Raw genomic sequence first — 20,928 nt, 5'->3', positions numbered from 1 at the left:
TTTGATCAGCTGTCGGGGTTCGAAGATCTGAATACCTTCGTACAAAATCTTGCGTGGCCGACTTTCATTGCGGGAACCACTTGCCATGGGAATAGAGGGCATCAAAGAATAATCCTTTCGATCTTTGCTGTCATTCATAAAGCTACGAAATTCGCTTATTACATGGATGCCGTCGACTTCCTGAAAGACCTTTGGGCCGGCGCGAATGCTGACTGGAGGTCACTCATCCGGGCGAGAGAAGTATCCGGGAAACGCATTCTCGTCGTCTGAAATTTCCGGCGTGTCCATCGCCCGAACTGGAGATACACACAAACACATCACATTGGCTCGATCAGAAATTGACAGTCTCCTCATCCTCAACCCCAAACAACACTCTCATGGGGTCCTGGTACTTCATGAAACCTACGCCCGGCTCACATATACCATAACCTAGGAGCCTCTGGGCCTGTGGCTTCATCTTCATTGCCTTCTCCAGGGGAACCATGAGAAACTGGTTTTCCGCTGGACGCAGAGTTGGCTGACAGAGAAATATCCCAACCGTCTCCCGATACTCGTCCCTATGAGTCGCGATTAGCAAACATCCCATAGCTGCCTTCAGGAAACCGTGCCTTCAAGGTACGCACTTGGTGACATTTCCTCCACCCGCGTGATAAGTGTTTCCGAGGAAGACACACGCGTCACCGGGCTCAAGCTCAGCGGGAACGGTTTCCTCGTCCAGCGGCCGTCTCTCTGGGCCCCAGAGGTGCGACCCCGGGATAACAACCGTGGCCCCGTTGGCCGCCGTGGTCTTGGTCAACGCGGTCACGCAGCCGATCATCACCGGCAGCTGCTTATCATGAGGATGATAGTCACTGCATCCGGGTTAGCATATTTGAAGATTGCCGCGCGTTCTATGGCGAGGACCCACTTGTCATCGCGGTGCAAGACCTGCCGCCTGCCGCCCGGGTTGACGCGGAAGCCGACCGTCGAGGAGATGATGGGCTTCCCGCTGACGGTCTTCTGGTGGTCGCCCCTCCAGAAGGTGTGTGACGAAGAGACGAGTATGTTGGCAACGTCAGTATAGAGCTTGTTGCACGCAAGCTCGACGCAGTTGTCTGAGATGCCCAGTAAGCCGGAGGCTCTCTGAGTCGTCACTGGGAAAAAGCCTGATTTGTCCGGGATGTCTCCATCGAAGTACGGTTTCAAATCCCTCTTGATCGCCTCCGCAAGATCACGGGTGACGAGCTTCTCTACTATGACACCACCATCGCGATTGATGATGTCAACCAACTTCTCTGGGGTGGTCGAGGGGTCTGTGGCGTCGCAGCGAGCAAGGGATGGATGCGGTCTTGGGGTCTCCGCGGATGCCATGGTTGTGATGTTGAAATTTGGATATCGGAGACAACACTGCTTTGGTGATCAGGCAGGGGTCATTTATAACATCCATCACTGGTAAACCCCTTATCAGCCAGATCTTCTCAAGATGACAGCTTCTTCCGGTTAGATCCGCCAAAGGGCGTGTCTGTCAATCGCTGTCCCACAAACTCCTCCCAACTCACGACGTGTTCCTCGATTGGTAAGTAAAGGCTGCATTTGGGAGTGGTCAAATGCACAAGGGTCGTGTTGCTTTAGTCTTCTCAAAATAATGCCCATATCGGGTTAGGCTGTTTCTACTTACCTTTATACAGTTGGGGAATCTCAGCGTGGAGTGGGTGGAGACGAATCATTGGCCTCGCCTTTTATTGTCACTTATTGATTATCTGAGGCTTGCGATGACTATGACTTAATGCTCATCGAGATCATTGGGGTAGATGATTTTGGTCTGGGTGGGTTGATCTTTCAAGCGCATGATGATCATTGGAAATCGTTGGCATTGTGTCCAGGTTCTTTTTACCTTATTTTTCGCGTGAGGCTTCGGGGCTTGTGGCGCCCGTGGTCCTGCCATTAATGCCAATCATTTTCGCTGGACTCCGGGCGGCAGAAAAATGAAGAAGGGTTTCTAGGGCGAAGGAGCAGATTGCTTTTTCTATAAGAAGTTACCAGAGCAGAGTCTTTCATGTGGCAAGTTCCCTGATATACCTTGCATTAATTCCATCCATGAGTCACGTCAAGCGCTCGGAACGATAGTATGGGTAAGAAGTGAATTCAATGTTGCCCATGAGGTCTGAACACTGTAGATGGCATTGAAATGGCCAAGAAAGTGTGGCACTCATTACTAGATCTTGAAATAAAAGTCTTCTTCGGTAGCAGTTAGCCTACCTTGGAAAAGGTTGATGTGTGGTCACAATACAACAGAGAATCATTGAACACTGAACATTGGAGACAAAACACAAATTCCCAGGCTTCAAGCCGTGGCAAGTAGGTGAGAAGAAAAAAAGGAAATCTGACACGAGAACACATGTCCTGTCCTTTCCTCTCCGAGTGATGCCGAGGAGACTCTACTAATTGTGCGTTTTTCTGGTCTCAGATTTTGCTCGCCTTGGCAGCCGCAAGTAGTTCCAGCCTCCCAAGCTCACAAATCGTTGCGTCTCTCCGATTTCCTCCACGACCAACTCTGAAAATGCCGTCGTTCGCACCGCAAACTTCTTCTCTGCAAATTGAAGCGTTATGACAATAAGCATCTTCTCTGCATTAATTTCCCCCGCCGCAAAGTGCAATCTTGAACGACAGCGACGTTTTGCTTCCCAGCGATAAACGCACCGGATAGCTGTCCTGTCGTCGTCGTCGTCGTAAAATCGGTCATAATTGCCGCCCAGCAGTGCGGGCAGGGTTATTTTAGGCATAAGTATTGGAGCACATAAGGGTAAGCTCTCGCTACTGTGCCGTTGATCTTGTGCTGTATATAACCATTGAAACAAATGCAGGTCGGCACTACGGCCGCATCTCACGTGTGCCGGCTGGGAGGTGGCCTCAAGGTGTGGTCGAGTCGAGCTTGGGGGGGTTGTGGGGTCCGCGAAGCTGCAGTGTAGCCGGCAGCTAAAGCTTGAGTTGAAGTGGCTAGCTTGGGACCGCCATAAGCGTGCATCTGATACAGTATCAGACGGGGATTTCTTGAGGTTGCAGCGCCAGAGGCGGGTTCCCTGATTTTAGCATAGAATCGCTTGGCTGGAGGGCCGCGCTTAACAGGCCAACCGCAGGCCAGGGGTGCTTACCTGTTAGCAGCTCCCCTGCCGGGCCCACGTCATTCCACTGACCAAAAACGAGGCCCTTTGGGAAGAAGCTTGCTTCCTCTGGACCTCGTCTCGTTGTCAAAAAACAAGAGACTGCCAGACCAGAGAGGGTGGGCTCAGGAAGACGGCTCTTCAGGACTCAATTGGCATCTTGGAAACGGCAATCTGCCCCAACTTGCTTGTCCACATCGCCCTCATCAGCTCCTAGATCTCGTTGCCCTCATCGTCCATCACTCATCATCGTGACGCGGCCCGTGTTCCCCTCGCGTTGAGCTCGTACTAAGCCAGTGGCAGCTTCATACGACCGTCCTGCCCATCGCCCAGCGGAGAGCACAGGAGATCGACCCTTCAATCTTGTTTGTCCTCCACCATGGCTCCCAGAAGATGGTTCAATCTTCGCGTCCTGCTGGGGTTCGAGAACCCGCGCTCCCATAGTAACTGGTGGCACGAGTCGCACCAGCGTCTCCTCCCCAGCTATGTGGACGAGGCCCTACAGTCCGCCATCCCCGCTCCCGAAGTCACCAAGGTTGCCCTGCGCCTGCGCCATCTCGTCGAGGAGGCCGTGCCCGTCGAGCTAGACGAGGAGCAGATCACCCGCCCCCACTCCAAGGTCATCAGCAAGAAGGTCGTCCAGGCTGCCAGAGAGGCCGGTGGCTCGCAGAACGGTGCATGTGTCGTCTACGGCCTGCTCGTGTGCAAGCGCTGGTTCAAGCAGCAGTCGCTGGCCGAGCTCTGGGACTGCGAACTTCACGCGCTGAGGGCCGTGGCCTGCGAGGTGATCTCTAAGCAACTCATCGAGACCGAGGAGGACCAGGAGTACCTGATGCACTCGGTGCTGCTCAAGCGGTACTCGATCGTTATCGACAACGAGTCCACGCCGCCGAGCAATGTCATCGAGAAGGCCGTCGACCTGCACGCCCTGCGCGTCATCGGGTCCTCGGGCTACCAGAAGTGCGTGAGCTACCTCTGGAAGGGCTGGCTTTGCCAGGACGAGAACGATCCGGCCAGCTTTGTCGACTTCAAGGACAAGGACGATACCAGGTTCCACATCCACCTCGACCCGGATCGCATGCGCGCCCCAATGTACCAGAACGCCGCCCAGCTGCTCATCTCGCTCATCTACCTGGGTCTGTACACCGGTGCTATCAACTCCATCAACAGGGACGCGGACGTCGATTTCGTCGAGATCCTGCTCTATGTTTTCACCTTGGGCTTTGTGTTTGATGAGTTCACCAAATTCTGGAAAGCCGGCTACCACATCTGGGGCTTCTGGACCGCCTTCAACGCCGTACTATACGCCCTGCTTACGACCAGTCTCGGCTTCCGCTTCGCCGCCCTCAGCCACGACCTGTCACCTCCGGGTGCTGAACCTGGCCCCCGCGAAAAGTTGAACGTGATATCCTACAACTTCCTCGCCTGCTGTGCGCCGATGTTCTGGATGCGCCTTTTGCTGTACCTCGACAGCTTCCGCTTCTTCGGCGCGATGCTGGTCGTCCTCAAGGTCATGATGAAGGAATCTATCATCTTCTTTGCACTCCTGGCCGTCATCGTCGTCGGCTTCATGCAGGCCTTCATTGGATTGGACAAGGCAGATGATAACATCACGGACTTGAAGTTCATCTCGCAGGCCATGGCCAATGCTCTGATGCAGTCGCCCGACTTTGACGGTTTCGACAGGTTTGGAGCACCCTTTGGTTTGATACTATATTACCTATTCACCTTCGTCGTCATGGTTGTCCTCCTGAACATCCTGATTGCGCTGTACAACTCCGCGTACGAGGACATCTACACCAACGCAAACGACGAGTACCTCGCCCTGTTCGCCCAGAAGACGATGCAGTTCGTGCGCGCGCCGGACGAGAACGTCTTCATCGCCCCGTTCAACCTCATCGAGGTGTTCTTCCTGGCGCTCCCGCTCGAGTGGTGGATGCCCAAGAAACAATACGAGCGGCTCAACGACATAGTGATGGGCGTCATCTACTCGCCGCTGCTGGTCGTGGCCGCGTACTTCGAGACCAAGAGCGCGCGCGAGATCCGCGCCAACCGCGCCCGCGGCGAGGACGACGACGACACCATCGAGGAGTGGGAGCAGATGGCCGGCGAGGTCGACTTCGAGAGCGACGGCTGGAACAAGACGGTCAACCAGGCCAGGACGAACCTCGAGGTCGACGCCACCGTCGTCGAGGTGCAGAAGCTGCGGTCCGAGGTCGAGAAGCTGCAGGACCTCGTCCTCCAGCTGACAAAGTCCATGGCCAAGGGAGCTGGCGGGTCTGGCGGTGGGAATGGCGAGAAGTCGACGTCTCATCTTAGTAGGACCAGCACTGTAAGTGACACCCAGGAATGTTCCGATTTTCAAATGAGCGGGCAACTTAACTGACCTTTATCTGCAGGCCGTGGCAGACAGTCAGCTTATAGATACCGGCGACAACGACGACGGGCACCTCGAGACAGACCCCATGGAGTAACGTCCAGGGGGCTTTGGGCCACACTATCGGCTGGAGAGATGTTCCTGTGGAACGTGGAAGGCAGAGACAATGGAGTTCCGACGTGGTCATGGAAACCGATCAAATGCTGTGGCAGGTTGACGGATATAACAGGCACTGGCTGCTTACCTCGTTGGCTCGACAGGGGTTTGGGTTTTCCTCAGTTTATGGATGGCTTCACCGCGCAGGCGTCTTCAGCGAAGTGACTTTGACGAGTACCTCTATTCATGCGATGTGACCTAATGCTCAATGCAACAAGCAATGTTCATCTTTCACCCACTCGAGAATTTGGTTCCACGCACAGTGACTATGAGAGAGAGGGGGGAAATGGGAGGGAGAGATTAGGAGGCTGCCCCATGGTGTGTATGGGCGGCAAGCAGGTCTCCTGGCTCCATATGGCATCCGGATCACTCGCCCATTGCCGTAATAAGGCTTGCCAATGGTGAACGGGCTCAGGTTCAGACTCAAAAGCAGTTTCATGATATTGAATTCTACCCAAGTGCCTTGAACAAGCACCACCGTGGTGGGAGGCTCCCACCGACGAGGCTTTCGAAAAGACTGCTCTGGATCTACTCAGTATACTCGTTGATATCGACATCAAGTTGTCCTGACCCCCTGCTGAAGCTCGAACTGCCGGCCTCTCTTCTCCGTAAAAGGAATAACGATCTACTTAGTTGTCACCCGAGGCTACACACCATTGACGAGAATGGGACTGCGTCTCTTGACTACCAAGTCCGCAAGTTCCACTATCGTACGACGATTGTCAGTCAGCTCGGATGTTGCAATGTCTACCTTGAGCTGTGGGGCGATCCGGTTTCGTAATTCGATGGACACGAGCGAGTCTATGCCCAAGCCGGCCAGACTAGAGTTACCAGTCGAAGAAATGTCATTATCTGTCAGGCCAAACATCCTCATCAGCTTCTGCGTCATCTGCTTGACAACAATGACCACCGCCTCGTCGTGCGACGCTGCACATTGGAGTTGTGCTTGCAGGCTATCCGGCGAGGACTCGAGGGCCTGGCCGGAGCCTGCCAATCGAGATTTTCGGTATTTCAATCCTGCGAAGCGCTTCTCCTGAATCCAATCCTCTTCCCAACGAGGACCCGGAGATGTGTTGATCCCCGTGACGACGACGGCGGGGCACGAACCAGAACAGGCCATCTCCAGCACCGACATGAGGTCCTCTTCGTGCATAGCTTTGCAGCCTGATATTTGAGAACGGTTGGCGTTGTCATGGAAGCTTTCGGCTTCGCAGTTAACCGAGCTGACCGTGCCTAGGTCTATAGCGACAGCTGGCTTGCCCAGGGCTCTTCGATGATGTGCGAGTGCATCCTGAAAAGTGCTAGCAGCGGCGTAGTTAGCCTGGCCTGCGCCACCACTGACTCCCACGAGGGAAGAGAGCATGATGAAAAAGTCGACGTTGTCTGCGACCGTGTGCAGATTCCAACTGCCTTGGACCTTGAGGTTTGTTGTTGCGTGGAAATCGTCTAATGCATCCTGGACGACCATGGCTCCTTGTATGACGCCCCGAATAGGCGGCACGCCTCCCTCCTTGCACGCCCGCAGCACCGCAGCGAGCTGGTTCTCGTCCGACACGTCGCACGCATGCAAGTACACCACACAGCCGCGATGCTCCAGGCTGGCCACAAAGGGATCCCGCTCGGCCTTCGTGTCTGCACTCGTGGAAAGGATGATCAAGTGCCTCGCGCCACGATCGACCAACCACTCGCAGATCCGTCGTCCGAGACCCCAGAGTCCGCCAACCACGAGATAGGAAGTGTTAGGTTGCAATCTCAGTGAGCGAGTCCTACCGCGGACTGGAACCAAGTCTTCCCCGGCGACAGTAGCAACTATCTTGCCCACATGCTGGCCGCTCTGCATGACACGAAATGCCCGTTCGATGTCTGGCATAGGATACGTCGATATGGGCCCGATCAGACGTATGGCATTTGTCTCGAGAAGGCTCATGACATGCTTCAGGGCCCGGGAGATTTGCTCTCGTTTACCCCTCTCCCAGGCAATCATGTCAATGGATGAAAAGGACAGGTTCCGGGTGAAGGCCAGCATATCCAGACGGCTATTTTGCTCGAGATCCCTCTTTCCGATCTCGACAAACCTGCCGAATTCCGCCATGCAGTCAAAGTCTGCCTGCAGGAGCGGTCCCGCCAGCGAGTTGAGAACAACATCTACTCCCGCCCCAGACGTACGGGCCTTGATTCCGTCCACAAAAGAGACGTCTCTGCTGGAGAAGATGTGGTCTACTGCTCAGGAAGTACGTTCGATACTGAGTCAACGTGTTGCGGGTTATCAAATACTCCTATTAGACAATTTGACGCCTCTCTTCCACAGAGAGTTACTAGATGCAACTAAGTTGCACGAGGAGATGCTTCAGCGACCGGATCCCACAATCTCAGAACAGCAGCGTACGCTCAGTGAGCTCGCCCACCTCGACAGCATAGATGCGCAGCTTGTGGAACACTGGAAGGACCTCCATACAAGCCTCATCTCCCGGACAGCCCTGCTGGCCAACATTATGGGTTATCAAGGATTCTTTGCAACATCAATACTACTGGACTATGCGGGACACTCACCGCGCGAGGCAGGCCTTGGCTCTTGGGTGTCCAAGCACCTTGAGACGCTCAACAAGCACCACAGCACGGGAGAGAAAAGTGATAAGGATATCAAGCTGTACCAAAAAACGTTTGCGAGTCCCAAAAAGGAAATGATGCTAGACCAGGATCACGTTGAGAGAAGACTCAGGATTGCTGCAGCACAGCCATACCCCACCGGCGAGATTTTCCGCCTGATCGATGAATGCGACTGGGCGAGTCTGGCCGCGATGCTGATCGACGACCGCAAGCTTGCCGTGACCTTATACAGCCAGAAGCCGCTGGACCCAAAGTCCTACAACGACAATATATCAAAGATAGTGCTACGGAAAATGGACGAGATAAAGGACAAATATTTCACGGACCTCTCCAGAGCGTCCACGTACACAACCAGCAAGCACGCAAAAGACCTGTCGGCCAGGAAAGCAGCTGGACTTGCCCATTTCCACAGAACCGAATCGACATTCAGACGAAGACTGGGCTGTGGCGACCGCGAAAGGCGTCTTCAACAAGGTTATCAGCAGCCTCGGGCTTGGGGCGGGCACAAGTCCCACATCTGGGCCCTCAAATGCTTCTCCCAGGGCCAGCACGGGATTCAACAGCTCAATTGCTCCCATCGACGAATAACTGATATTGAATGAGTTTCTCCTGGCGTCAGGGGGATTTCTCACACATCCTCATGTAAGACTCTTCTCAACTTTGCCACCCCCCCCCCGGTCCAGGGTATAAATGCACCGACTTAGAGCTGATCACAGTACAGAGGCTACCAAATTGTTACTGGCCACAACCGCGCTCTACATGTGTTGTTGTGTCTGCCACGGTCGGAGTCCAGAGGCTCTGGCCAGGTGAGACAGTGCAGGACTGAGGAGCCGGAGAAGCCAAACCTAGTGACTGATTGTGGCTTGCATCCAGATCAGAGGGACACACAATTTCCACGATGGTCAGTTCTTCGCCTCGAGTTGCTACTCGTAGGTTTCTCGGTGACCGAAAACGAATGGTAATTAACCCAACTAGACCCTGAGAGCAGTCATAGTCTCCCCGTTTCTGGTCATGTGGCTGGAATGCTATGAACACAGCTAGCCCCCTCTATTCCACTTTTTTCGATGGTAGTAGCATTATGAACGACTGTCTCAAAAAAAGCATGTGTACACCACAAGCCGATGCACGCACACTAGTGGTGATGAGAAACTAGGGTATATATATGTATGTCATGGTGGGCTTGAAAAATAAAAGTAAAACAAATCTGCAAATACGGTGTGGCGCAACATGTAACTAGTCGAAGACTCAAGACTTCCTTTGAAAACCGGCAAGCAGAACTCGGCCCCACGATGTTTGTTCAGGAAGTCCCGTTCGTGTAGGAGAAACTTTCCATCCGGAAAGATACCTCTATGTGGCCAGCTTTTCCTTCACATTTCCTTTGGGGTAAAGCGCCAGGATTCCCACCAATTGTTACCTGCGCTCCCGTTCGGGAACAAGTGTCCTGGCCTCTATGCGTTGATTCGGACGCAAGTACTCGCGTTGCTATTATCAATGAAGCCGTGAGAGCTTTTGGTGTCGTTGAGTTCAGGGGCAATCCGTGTAGCGCTTTCGTGGGCAATAAAGTCATCTCAGAGACGTGCCAGAGAAGAGTTTACAATGCCATGGTTTCCGACTTCGGAATAAACACATGGACAGAATACCAGCTTCTGTGCCGGACATAAAGATACACAGCACAATCGTCTGGGACGATGGCTGCAGAAGACTATGCTGCTCCACTTCAGAGCATCCACCGATTAAGACGCGAGGGCGGGGACAGAGGATGGTAGGTGTAGGCAGGTGCAACTATGACCATGTGCTTGACGCTAAGATAAACTAGGTGAGCAAATCCTCCTCTGCGCCCTCATGCAAACCTTGAACATGCACTCGGTGAACTTCTGGGCAAGGTCACAAGCCCACCGGGACAATATTGAAGGCGTGCATGACCCTGAACTTTCGAATGGATCGAGCCTGTGGATCCGTGCAAGCCGGCGCCGGTGAAGGAACCACGGGAGAGGACAGCCAATCCCGGGGCGGCCCGGTCACGATGTACCTGCAATAGCTACCTGACCTCTTGAGATCTCGGCGTCGAGTGGTCCCCAGGTGCTGGCCGATGCAACTTCTGTCACAAGAGGGGGGAGCCAGTTGACGTGGCACTGCAGGGTGATGAGTATGAGTCTCCGCTCTAAAATTGCCTCCGTTGTGGTAACATTGAATATCCTTTGAGATATTTCAACCAGTTGAAAGGACTGAAGACAGGATCTGTTTTATAAAAAGGTAATAAACATGCTTGAGCTAGACTGAATCAGGTAATTTAAACAACAAATTAGAGGCACTTTGTATTTGTGGCCGAGGAAGCTACAAGACAGGACCACTCTAGGTGAATGGCACGAGAGAAATGTTTCCCTGAACAGATACCCGTCTCCACCCGACTCTACGTTTTCGCAAGCGATCCAACGATGAGCAAAGGCAAATAGAAAGAGCAATATATCGTGGGAAGCAAGGGCTGCTGTCAAGATCGACCTTCACTCTTCGTCCCCTTCGCCTGCAACTGCCTCCGCCTCTTCGTCCCCAGCGACCTCGGGAGCGTCTGCAACTTTGGCCTTCGTCTTTTCGGTTTCGGTCCCGTTGCCCACGACTTCGGCGTCATCGGCGTCTTCGGCACCACCTGCGTCCTCGTCGAACTCCTCTTCGGGTTCTTCATTGTCTTCATCACCTTCATTTTCACCTTCGACCTCTTCTTCGGGGTCCTCCTGGGCGGGGGCCGTCTTGGCTTTCTTCGCGGGAGGGGCTTTGTCTGATGGGAAGATGCCGTATAAGCAGTCTGGAGGACATCGGTCTGTAGGGGAAGGGCTGGAGACAATCTACCTTCAGTTGGAGCCTCGTCATCCTCTTCCTGCTCTTCATCATCTTCGTAGTCATCCTCGTCCTCCTCGTCGCTTACATATCTGCAATAGTGGTGGGCGTCAGCGCGAGACTCTCCTGAGGTATATCTGCGAAGCTTCAACACGCGCAAAGTGATGCGGCATATGACGCACGCCTGGAGAACACAACGCGCCCACGAGGCCGACCAGCGCAGGATGAAGGAGCCTGGGATCAAAACTCGAGCGACATTGTGATTTCCGTTCACGCTGTCTCGCCGGTCGATGTGCCGAGCAACAACTCCCAAGTGGCAGGGACCCTGTGGTGCAGGTCATTGCGCGGTTTCCCGCAAGGCTTCCGTGCATTACCAGGTTGATGGGTCCCAGGAGGCGGGACGGCGGCGCATTGCTTCGAGCTTTGCGCCACACAAGCGCATGTCTCGTCGACAGCTTGACCGCAGTGGCGCTCCTTGCGCGCTGGCTGAGATGGAGGCGCAAAGTGTGCACGAGCTTTGTTGATGGACACTGACTTACTCTTCTTCCTCTTCCGATTCAGATGGAAGCGAGACCAGTTCCTCCTCCTCTCCTCGAGCCTTTCTCTTCGACATTATCAAAGGTTGGGTATAAAATGTTCCAATTGGATAAAATGAGGGTATCAGGAGGTCGCAAAGCGTCGGATTTGGTGCTAGGAAGATGGGACAGTGGTGGAAAGAGAAAAGGAGGAAAGGAAAGGGGACGGACGGCTGAGAGGAAGGGGGCAGCTCGGGGGGTGGTCGCGGTCGGTTGGTGTGGAGAGCTGGGAGCTACTGTGCTGCCCGCGCAAGCGGCCAGGACAAGAGCTATGCGTGAGGAGAGTAAGGCAGGTGCTAGTAATGCCTGGGTATGTTGGAGTCTTGGTGTGGGAGTGGGCGGCCAGCCAGGCGCGGGCGCAACGGAGCTCTGGGCTGAAGGGGAGGGGGGAGTGCGCGGAGGGACCTCGAGGGAACCTTGGAAGGGGGATGGGCAGCAGGCGGGCATGGAAGCAGGAGGCGAGCCAGAGCTTGGCCGGGACGGCTGGACAGGGCCGGCTGGGAACTGGGATGGGAGCGGGGGAGCTTGGGTGAGGAGGGAGGCGTAAGGTGGGAGGAGAGGGGTGTGTGTGTGAGAGTGGCAGCTTCTCCGAGGTTCCAAGGTTCAGCTCGCTGCTTCACCAAGATGCAGGCGATGTGGTGCAGCAGCACTTGCTTGTTTGCTCTGGCTACTCCCTCCCTGCCTCAACCACCTGCCTACCTCGAAATGATGCACAGTACAGCACCGGGTATGATGCGACTCGAGGAAGGGATTGGGTGGCGGTGGGAAGTATAGTGTACTTCCCCCAAGGTGGTCGTCGCAGCCTAGCCGCTCGAACCTGCGACCTTTGAGGAGGGCTGCTGCAAGGGGAGCAGCAGTCCACGGCTGCCGTTGGTTGGGGCGGGCTGGCGGGTGACGGTGGTGGCTGTCACGAGGAAGCAGCGATCGCCGGTGCCGTTTGGTGGCTGGTGCGTTGGGACAGTGCGATAAGCGATAAAGGCTTGAGCGATCGATGAAGCAGGCACCGGGCGTGCCCCCCACCACCTGCTGCTGCACCTTCAACGCAGAGTCAGTCCAGTCTGACAGTAGAAATGCACCCACACTGCGTGCCAGGCCATCGTGTGTTGCTTGGAGCTCGGACCTCCCCACCCCCAGCCCTCGCAGCTTCCCAGCTTCCCCAGCTTTGAAGGCCCTCAGGGCCCAAGGTTGGCTGGCGGTGGTTCTGGAGATGCAAGCGTCTGCTTCGACGGAGCTTGGCTGACTCAAAGCACCCCTGGCAAGAAGGTAAATGTATCTTCCCCCCTAGAGTTGCTTGAAATCCTCCGAGGCCATCGTGGCTGGCAAATAGGGGGTGGAAAGCAGTAAGAAGGTCTTTGGGTGGTGAGCCGTCAGCGAGCCATTCGGCCCCCAACAATCCTAAGGGAACGGACGGCCTGCACTTGCAAGGCGGGGGATCTTAAACGCTTGGAAACATGAGACGGCCACAGTCTCCTCCAGCGGGTTTCCTTCGTGAGAACGGCGAGGATGGCCGCGCTTCCTGAAAACAAATAAAGGTGTCCAGGGACGAGACACTGGCACCCAACTTGGGCCCAGGACCAGCGCGAGAGGTAGCATCCGGGAAGAAGAATGAAACGGGCCGAACCTGTAGATCAGGCGGTTCAGAGCAGAGCCAGCATCTGCCGCGCTCTGGGAAGATGGGAACGTGATATACCGTAGAAGATGAGGTGCGACGATCGAAAGAACCAAACCTATGCTTTGCCGACCTGCGCAGGAGCACTTCATAGCACGGTCGGCCGGGGGTCGCTTCGACTTCGAGGCGGCACGCTCGCGGCAGCCTCCCGTGTCTGTGTCACTCACTGCCCGCTGGTTGCACAGCCTGGGAACCTGCCCCCGTGCGCAGGGGCCAGGAAGAAGCAGTAAATCCTGCGATCAGCACGGACGGCGCCGACAAGAGTGGACGGGCCCGCACGCCACGGCTGTGTTGAGGCGAGCTGATGATGCTGGCAGGCTGGGCGTGAGGACCTCCCAAGGGTGTTCGGCAGGGCGGTGGACAGAAAGTACGGGCAAGCTTCAGGACCACCAAGGTAGCGACCAATTTTATGGCCGTTCTGAAGGTCTGGTCCGGTCCAAGTTCGCCGTAGTGCTATTAGCCCTGTCTCGTATGCTTCGGGCTTGTGATCGGTACATGGGCCGATTGTGAGAGCAGGATGATGGTGTCGGGTGAATCAAGTCAGATGCTGTGTTGCTAGGCTGGCTGAAGACACCTCGACCCGCAGCCCGCAGAAATGTCTTCCAGAAATGCAATCCCATTTCAAACCAATTCTAGCCCTGAAATTGCCGAGTCGAATCAGAACAAGAATGGAAGGATGGAAGCCTTCCCTGGGCAGCGCCAGACCAAAAGTTAAGGGGGCCGGGTTCGGATCCGAATGCTGGGCGCAGCTGAGGGTGAGGGGCGGCTTGGCTGGATGAGGAATGGTTCAGGCACAGAAGATGCTGACTTGCCTGAACAGGCATGGCGGCGTGGGAGGCCGCATGGGGGGCCCCTTGCAGACGGGTGCCGACCGTTTGCTGAAAGGCCTGGTCGCGAGGACTTAGCAGCCGATCCGGTGAGTGCGATGATGACATGTGGATTATAGTATTGGCAGACAACAAATATGAGAACAGATATAGGAGAAGTGATGATGTCTACAGTAGAGCAGCCTGAAATTTGTGCTGAAAGGGGGGGAAGTGAGTGGCCAGGGTTGTCCTGTCTGGACTGTCTGCCCGTCTGCCCGTCTGCGTGTTTGTTGCTCGGCTCCCTCGCTCCCTCTCGACACCACGGTCCACGTCCTTCGATGGCTCATCAGGCACATTGAATTCGCGGTCTTTGCTCATGAAGAATGCATTACATGCATGACATGTGCACAGAGACACCTGCGGGCTGGGCGGGACTCGAGCTCAGGCTTCAGAGTCTTCGCACTCTCAAATTGAAACGTCGCTGATGATGTGGAGACTTGCTAGGGTGAAGTGGGCACCGCGGGAGTGAGGTCATAACAGCACAACAGCGTCGCAGGCGTCGCAGGCATCTCAGGCATGTCATGTCCGTCATTCAGTCCTCAGATCAAATGAATGCTCAGGCCTTTCCAAGCATCCTAGCATCCATGCGTCCCGGGTGTGTACTGGACGCGACGTTAGGACGTGTGTGAATCGCAGCCTTGTAGGATTCCGTCGGGTCGAAAATCGCAATCTCTGGGTCCCCTTCACCACGCCCAAGCTATCACTCATTTGCCGTCAGCCAGCCTTGAGCCACGAGGCGCGCACCACGGACAAACGGGCCTCTCGTCCAGTGCGAGCGTGCATTGGCGTGTATCATCAATTCAGGATCATGATTCCGAAGCCAATTCAAGGCTGGCACTCTGGCCGGCGCGTTTTGGCTTCCGGCAAGGTCTGAGCGAGGTGTGCCATTACGACCGTACCTGAGCGACGGACGCGGCGAGGAGGAGACGGAAGCAGACGCCAATTTGCTTTTCTGCTAGCGGTGGATGAAAAGAGCTTAAGGTGGAACCAGGGGGTCCCTCGTCCAACGGCCGAGCGATGGTCAGCTAGCCTGGGGGGTGTGCCTGGGGGCCGGCCGCGAAATGGTCAAATGTACCGCACACACACACAGTCCGGTATTGAGCATAATGAATTGAAATGTGACAGTGACAAAGCTCCTTGCCCCCCGTCGCTCCTTCCCTCCTCTACGGTGCATGCTGCGGGCTGATGGCTGCTCAAGTTAGAACCTTGGAACCGTGGGACATGGGGGAACTGTGCATAGCTGGCTGCTTGGCTGTGGTACATGCTGCTAAAACAAAACCTGCAATTGCCATTTGCCAATGCCAATTTGATCGATGCCAGTCAGACTCCCAATTGTTGTCAGATGTCAACGAGAACGCACATGTGCATCCAAGCGTGCCCCGTTGCATTGGCATTGACATCAATCATAGCACGCCGCTTGCTGCACATCCCCACTCTGTTCCTGATCCAGTGATCCTGTTCCTGTTGACCCTGCAGTGGCGCCTTCCTGTGCAGCTGCAGGCCTGGAGTACCTACGCAGCACAGTCGCAGCACAGTACTATCACAGCGACCGCGGCAGTAATCCGTGCTGATGTTGATGTATCATTAGATCAGCACGGCTTTTTCACTCCCTCGTTGGTTGTTTTTTTGTTCTGTCTCGCAGGTACCCCGTAGATGTACCCGGGCCTTCGCCCAATATCGAAGGAGGAGCGGTCTAATTAAAACCACCTCCCCCGCCAAGTGCGAGGCGCCCCGACACAAGAGTGATAGACGTTCTTAGTCTCGGTCCTCGCATCGCCTCGCCTCGACTTCGTCTCGCGTCTCTTGACTCTCGTCCTTGTCCGCCATGCCCAGACCTCGCCGAAATCTCAACACTGGAGGCCAAACCACGCGGGACGACTGAGAGGAGAACGGGCAACGGCAGCCAACCATGGCCGGCCAAGGAGGTGCTGGAGCCGCGGGGACAGGGTCTCTGATTAACAAGATGGCTGTGGATCTCGGCAGTCTCAACCGAGAGAAGACGAGCACCTGGTCCCGACCACGCGAGAGTGCTGCGGAAATCGCAGTACCGCCAGCAGATTTTCACCTCAACTCGCCACGAGACAGGGGCGCCGAAACCCACGATCCGGCTGAGGTCGTCGGGCGGGCCCAAACCACTCCCGGTGGGCATTTCGAAGCCTTCCAGAAGACTCCTGCCCTGGCCGATCACCACCACGCGCGATCGGACCAAGGCCGCCCAGAACTGCCAGATTATCACACGCAGATGCCATCACGGGAGGACCTGCGTCTCGACGTGCTACCACACCTGCCACACCAACAGCCTCGGCTGCAGCAGCGACTGCGACAGGGTTCTCTTCCCTCAGTTTCGCAGTACTCACCTTTGCATCACCACCAGCATCAGGCTCACCTTGAACATCGGCCGAGTCGCTCCCAACCCCAATCTCTGCCCGCACTGTCCCCGCGGCAAGATTCATTCACTTCGTCGCCGCCAACCACACCCGCACCCGCACCCGCACCCGCAACCGCACCCACACCAGCATTGGGTCCCAGCTTCACCACGGCAGCGCCGGGTCCTCCCTCACACGGACCCTCATTTTATTTCCCACGACCCAAAACACACGGCGACGCCAGCACAATCGCAGCCCGACCTGTCCTTCTCGTCATTCTCTCCCACGAGGGCTCAGCTTCCGCACTTACAAACACGATACCCCCCCGACTCCCACGCGCCTTTCACCCCCATCCGAGGCCATCCCATCTACGGTCGCATCGAACCAGACGGCACGCCCTCGAATCGAGACATCGTCGAGGCTCCGTGCATCCCAAGCCAACCGTCGGAACAGACACCCCCCAGCGTGGTCACCACCCGCCGGCAACGGTCGCTTCCAAACACTCCCATCACCCCAAATTCTCCAGGCTATCCAGGCCCTCGATGGGATTCCTTGCCCACGAGGCGTCAGAATAGCCTCGGGCAGCCTGTGAGTGCAGGTCTTGCGAGCATCGCAAACGCGCCTGTAGCCTCGGACTCTGGGCTACCTCCTCCAATTCGCTCACCCCAGTCGGCAACTTTTCCGGCGAGTCTGTACTCGCATCCTCAGATTCCCGAGGACCAAGCCGTGGACTTGAATTTGGACGGCCCCGAGACAAATCGACATGAGCACGCAGCCGCGGTGACGCCCGGCTCACCTTCCAAAATGTACCGGCCGGACAGCCGGCAGTCTGGGGAGACGGCATACAGTGTTGCAACTGACAGTTATAACTTCTCTCGCCCGAGAAAGCCTAGTCTGAGGAGCTTGAATCGTCCCGACTTTTCTGCACCCCTGTACCTCCGACCTGGAACAGCCAATACCTCAAACTCGGACTCCGTCCGTCTCGAGTCAAGGACCATGGCCTCGAACTACATACCCTACAGTGCAGGGCCAAGGCCTGCTCGACAACCCTCAATCGCTTCCAACATGTCCTCGAGTACCTTTGCCTCGGGTGCGCCAAGCCTTTACAATAAACCTTCCCATGACCGCCTTGGTGCTGCACCTCGCAACGTGTCTCAGAATTCCGCCACAGGTAATTATATGGGCCTCCCCCACGCGGTCCGGCCGCCGTCTCCACCACGAAACCGTTCAGCCCCCTGGGCCCAGCACCCGTATCTAGACGAGGATGAGATGCGTTCCAGCATGCGGAGTCAGCTTACGACGTCGACAGCCCAGGATACCCTGTTCACGGAACCCGAGAGGTCCAGTGTTATGACCAAAACAAGTTCCATCTTCAGCACTGGCAACAGAAATAGGAACTCTCCCTTCTTCGGTCCCCATTCACCAAGCATCGAAATTCGGGAAAGCCTCAGCGTGGACGATGTGATGGGAATGTACGAACAAGGCTTCAACGACAGCGATATGGACCTTTTTCAGCGAAAGTCGAGCGTCGATCCCGATGTACCAGTGGTGCGGCTCGCCCCGGGAGGGATGGACGACCACGACGAATCGAGGCCAGGATCGGCAGTCTCTCATAACAGCGAGGCCGCGAGCCGCCTGATCGAGGCCATGAACCAGCCTAATGCGATCGCTATCCCTGGCCGAACCTTCCCTCTGAATGCTGATGGTGCTGTTCGTATCCGGGACACAAACGCCTTCTTCCGGAAGAGCTTGGCCTCGTCCTTACCTAAAGACATGAGGCTGAGTTACATCAACGCGGAGCAGAAGGAAACCGGCATTGTGGACTTCGAGAAGCAAGACGACGACGACGAAGCATTCGAAGCGGACAGTGTACGGCATAGCAGACATGATTCAGGAAAAGAGATCGGCCCCCATGATGAGCACTCATCAATTGACGCTCTCAAGAAAGTGGAATCAACCATCCCGACCACAGAAAGCACGCCGACGCTTCCTGACAAGGACACACTCTCCCCTCTGTCGCCAACTTCGACCGAGCCAAAGATTGTTATGTCTGCTCCGTCGCAGCCAGTGCAGGGAGCAACGCAGCCCGAAGATCTGGACCCCGATGCTAATGATCGCTACGGATTCCGGAAATCAAACCAGTATGTCACGCGCCAGCAGTACGACGACTGGAACGGACAATATTCCGAATATCTTGCAAGGAGGAGGAAGAAGTGGGAGGCTTTTCTCAAGGAGAATGGGTTGATGACCGATCAGCCCAACCGCTTCCCCCAGCACTCCGCCAAAGCAAAGAGGTTCATCAGGAAGGGCATACCGCCAGAATGGAGGGGTGCAGCATGGTTCTACTATGCTGGTGGCCCCAAAATTCTGGCAAACAACCGAGGCGTTTACGACAACCTGGTCAAGAGTGCACAGAACGGCGAATTGAAAGACGTGTGCCGGGACGATATCGAGCGAGACCTGTACCGGACATTTCCAGACAACGTGCGGTTTCGACGTGCAGCACCGCCAACGGGCCTGACCCCGGGGCAGGCTGCGTCACAATCACCGTCGCCGGGCAGCACTCCAGTACACAGCCGCAACAATTCTACCCAGTCTGCGAATCCCACGCCCAAAGCCCCAGGTTCCGAGCCTGCGATCATCGAAAGCCTCCGCCGAGTGTTATCCGCCTTTGCCATCTTCAACCCTAGCATCGGATACTGCCAGTCCTTGAACTTCCTCGGTGGTATGCTCCTACTATTTGTGGAGTCAGAGGAACAAGCCTTCTGGCTGCTCAACATCATCACGAGGGTGTACCTCCCAGGCACTCACGAGATGAACCTTGAAGGGTCCAAGGTCGACTTGAGCGTGCTCATGAATGAGCTGGAAGCTGTACTGCCCAACGTGTGGTCCAAGATCTCCGACGACGGTTCTGGAACCACCAAGAAGAAGTCTAGACGCGCTCGATACCACAGGCATGCCGTGTCGGTCAGTGGCGAAAACCTTCCACCCGTCACCCTCGCGCTGACAGCATGGTTCATGTCGTGCTTCATTGGCACCCTCCCCATCGAGACGACGCTGCGCGTGTGGGACGTGTTCTTCTACGAGGGATCCAAGACCCTTTTCCGGGTTGCACTCGCCATTTTTAAGGCCGGGGAGAGTGAGATCAAGTCCATCAACGACCCTATGGAGGTCTTCGCCGTTGTACAGAGTCTCCCACGCAAGATGGTGGACGCAAACCACTTCATGGACATCTGCTTTAAGAAGCGGTCCGGGCTGAACCACCTGACCAGCGATGCCATCGACCAGCAGAGGACAGAACGCAAGGAGAAGCTGCAGATCCAGCGCAAGGAGGCCGTGGCTGCAGCGGAGGCGGCCCCTGGTATCGCGACGGCCGCGACGATAGCGGTGTCAAGGACACGCAACGCAGACATGCTGAGCGTCACGTCGGGCGATAGCAGCAGTGTGCGGAGGAAACACACCCTCTTCGGGCGTCGGCACCAGGAGCGCAGTCTCGAGGTCTAGGAGCCCGGATTCTGGCGACGTCCTTCGACGCCTTCGCTCCGAGATCCACCCGACGGTGGTGGTGTCACTATGACTTAGTGGGCGCAAGGGCACCCTCTTCGATTCATTGTATTAATTTTAATGGTGTCGACTGATCTCCGGGTTGAGATCTACCCTCCTGGATACGAAGGGGGAGGGGAACCTGTCGGCACGGTTAGGGAACGACGAACTTCACCTGGCGGTGATCATGAACGATAGCGTTGGAGGAAACATCTGCAGAAGGGAAATGAAGGAAACAGTAACTCTTGCCCAGCCACTTTGTCGGCGGTCAAGCACGCATCAGCAGGCGGCGAACAAAAATTTCTGGCAACGCATTGGGCTGGACGGTAAAGCATCGGCGTTAATTCTTTTCCATTCCTCCTTCGCTTTTCTGGCTTTTTCCTGGCTGAACTGGACAATCACACTGGTTTTTTAACGACATTATTATATTTGTTTTCTTCTGTTTCTCAGCAATCCTGTGCTTTGTTGTTTGATGTTGTACAGATAAATTTCTCGAAGATGTGTTTTCTTTCGTTTGCATTGATCGGCATAAGGGGGAGAAGAAGATCCCCTGGGTTCTTGGAGGTTGGTCAGGGAAAAGAAGAAGAATTCCCAGAAGAACATGGGAGCGGTTACCCGCATCTGGTAGTAACTTGTCGAAGAAAAGAATCAAAAGACATGCGCCTGCGCGCGCCTACCGGAAGCGAGTCTGTCCCTTGCCATCTCAGCCATGATTTTCCTCTCCTCCAGTGATGAGCGTACATTCTGAATACCACCGTCCCGTAGGTTTCGTGCGATTCACTGGCGCAAGTCACGTA

General features: G+C 55.6%; 6 protein-coding genes across 6 annotated transcripts; 3 read left to right on the top strand and 3 right to left on the bottom strand.

The window, feature by feature from the left end:
* Window positions 1-331: 331 nt before the first annotated feature.
* INS49_003573 (uncharacterized protein) lies at window positions 332-1,350 on the bottom strand (the record flags this gene model as incomplete). The annotated part of the gene is made up of 3 exons (XM_043164367.1): window positions 332-557; window positions 624-851; window positions 908-1,350. The coding sequence occupies 3 exons, from the start codon at window positions 1,348-1,350 to the stop codon at window positions 332-334; spliced, it is 897 nt and encodes a 298-aa protein (XP_043019132.1).
* A 2,169-nt stretch (window positions 1,351-3,519) lies between these two features.
* INS49_003572 (uncharacterized protein) lies at window positions 3,520-5,614 on the top strand (the record flags this gene model as incomplete). The annotated part of the gene is made up of 2 exons (XM_043164366.1): window positions 3,520-5,472; window positions 5,540-5,614. 2 exons carry the CDS (start codon window positions 3,520-3,522, stop codon window positions 5,612-5,614), a joined length of 2,028 nt encoding a protein of 675 aa, XP_043019131.1.
* A 705-nt stretch (window positions 5,615-6,319) lies between these two features.
* On the bottom strand, window positions 6,320-7,699 carry INS49_003571 (uncharacterized protein; the record flags this gene model as incomplete). The annotated part of the gene is made up of 1 exon (XM_043164365.1): window positions 6,320-7,699. The coding sequence occupies one exon, from the start codon at window positions 7,697-7,699 to the stop codon at window positions 6,320-6,322; it is 1,380 nt and encodes a 459-aa protein (XP_043019130.1).
* A 64-nt stretch (window positions 7,700-7,763) lies between these two features.
* INS49_003570 (uncharacterized protein) lies at window positions 7,764-8,882 on the top strand (the record flags this gene model as incomplete). The annotated part of the gene is made up of 2 exons (XM_043164364.1): window positions 7,764-7,774; window positions 7,982-8,882. The coding sequence occupies 2 exons, from the start codon at window positions 7,764-7,766 to the stop codon at window positions 8,880-8,882; spliced, it is 912 nt and encodes a 303-aa protein (XP_043019129.1).
* Window positions 8,883-10,781: 1,899 nt separating this feature from the next.
* Window positions 10,782-11,725, bottom strand: INS49_003569 (uncharacterized protein; the record flags this gene model as incomplete). Its single annotated transcript, XM_043164363.1, has 3 exons — window positions 10,782-11,053; window positions 11,125-11,204; window positions 11,652-11,725. 3 exons carry the CDS (start codon window positions 11,723-11,725, stop codon window positions 10,782-10,784), a joined length of 426 nt encoding a protein of 141 aa, XP_043019128.1.
* Window positions 11,726-16,131: 4,406 nt separating this feature from the next.
* On the top strand, window positions 16,132-20,092 carry INS49_003568 (uncharacterized protein; the record flags this gene model as incomplete). The annotated part of the gene is made up of 2 exons (XM_043164362.1): window positions 16,132-16,549; window positions 16,626-20,092. 2 exons carry the CDS (start codon window positions 16,132-16,134, stop codon window positions 20,090-20,092), a joined length of 3,885 nt encoding a protein of 1,294 aa, XP_043019127.1.
* Window positions 20,093-20,928: the final 836 nt, after the last annotated feature.

The sequence above is a fragment of the Diaporthe citri genome, assembly GCF_014595645.1.
Source record: "Diaporthe citri strain NFHF-8-4 chromosome Unknown scaffold_10, whole genome shotgun sequence".
Taxonomy (NCBI): Eukaryota; Fungi; Ascomycota; class Sordariomycetes; order Diaporthales; family Diaporthaceae; genus Diaporthe; species Diaporthe citri.
The sequence above is the reverse complement of the archived record's forward strand: the minus strand, read 5'-3'. Positions and strand labels throughout refer to the sequence as shown.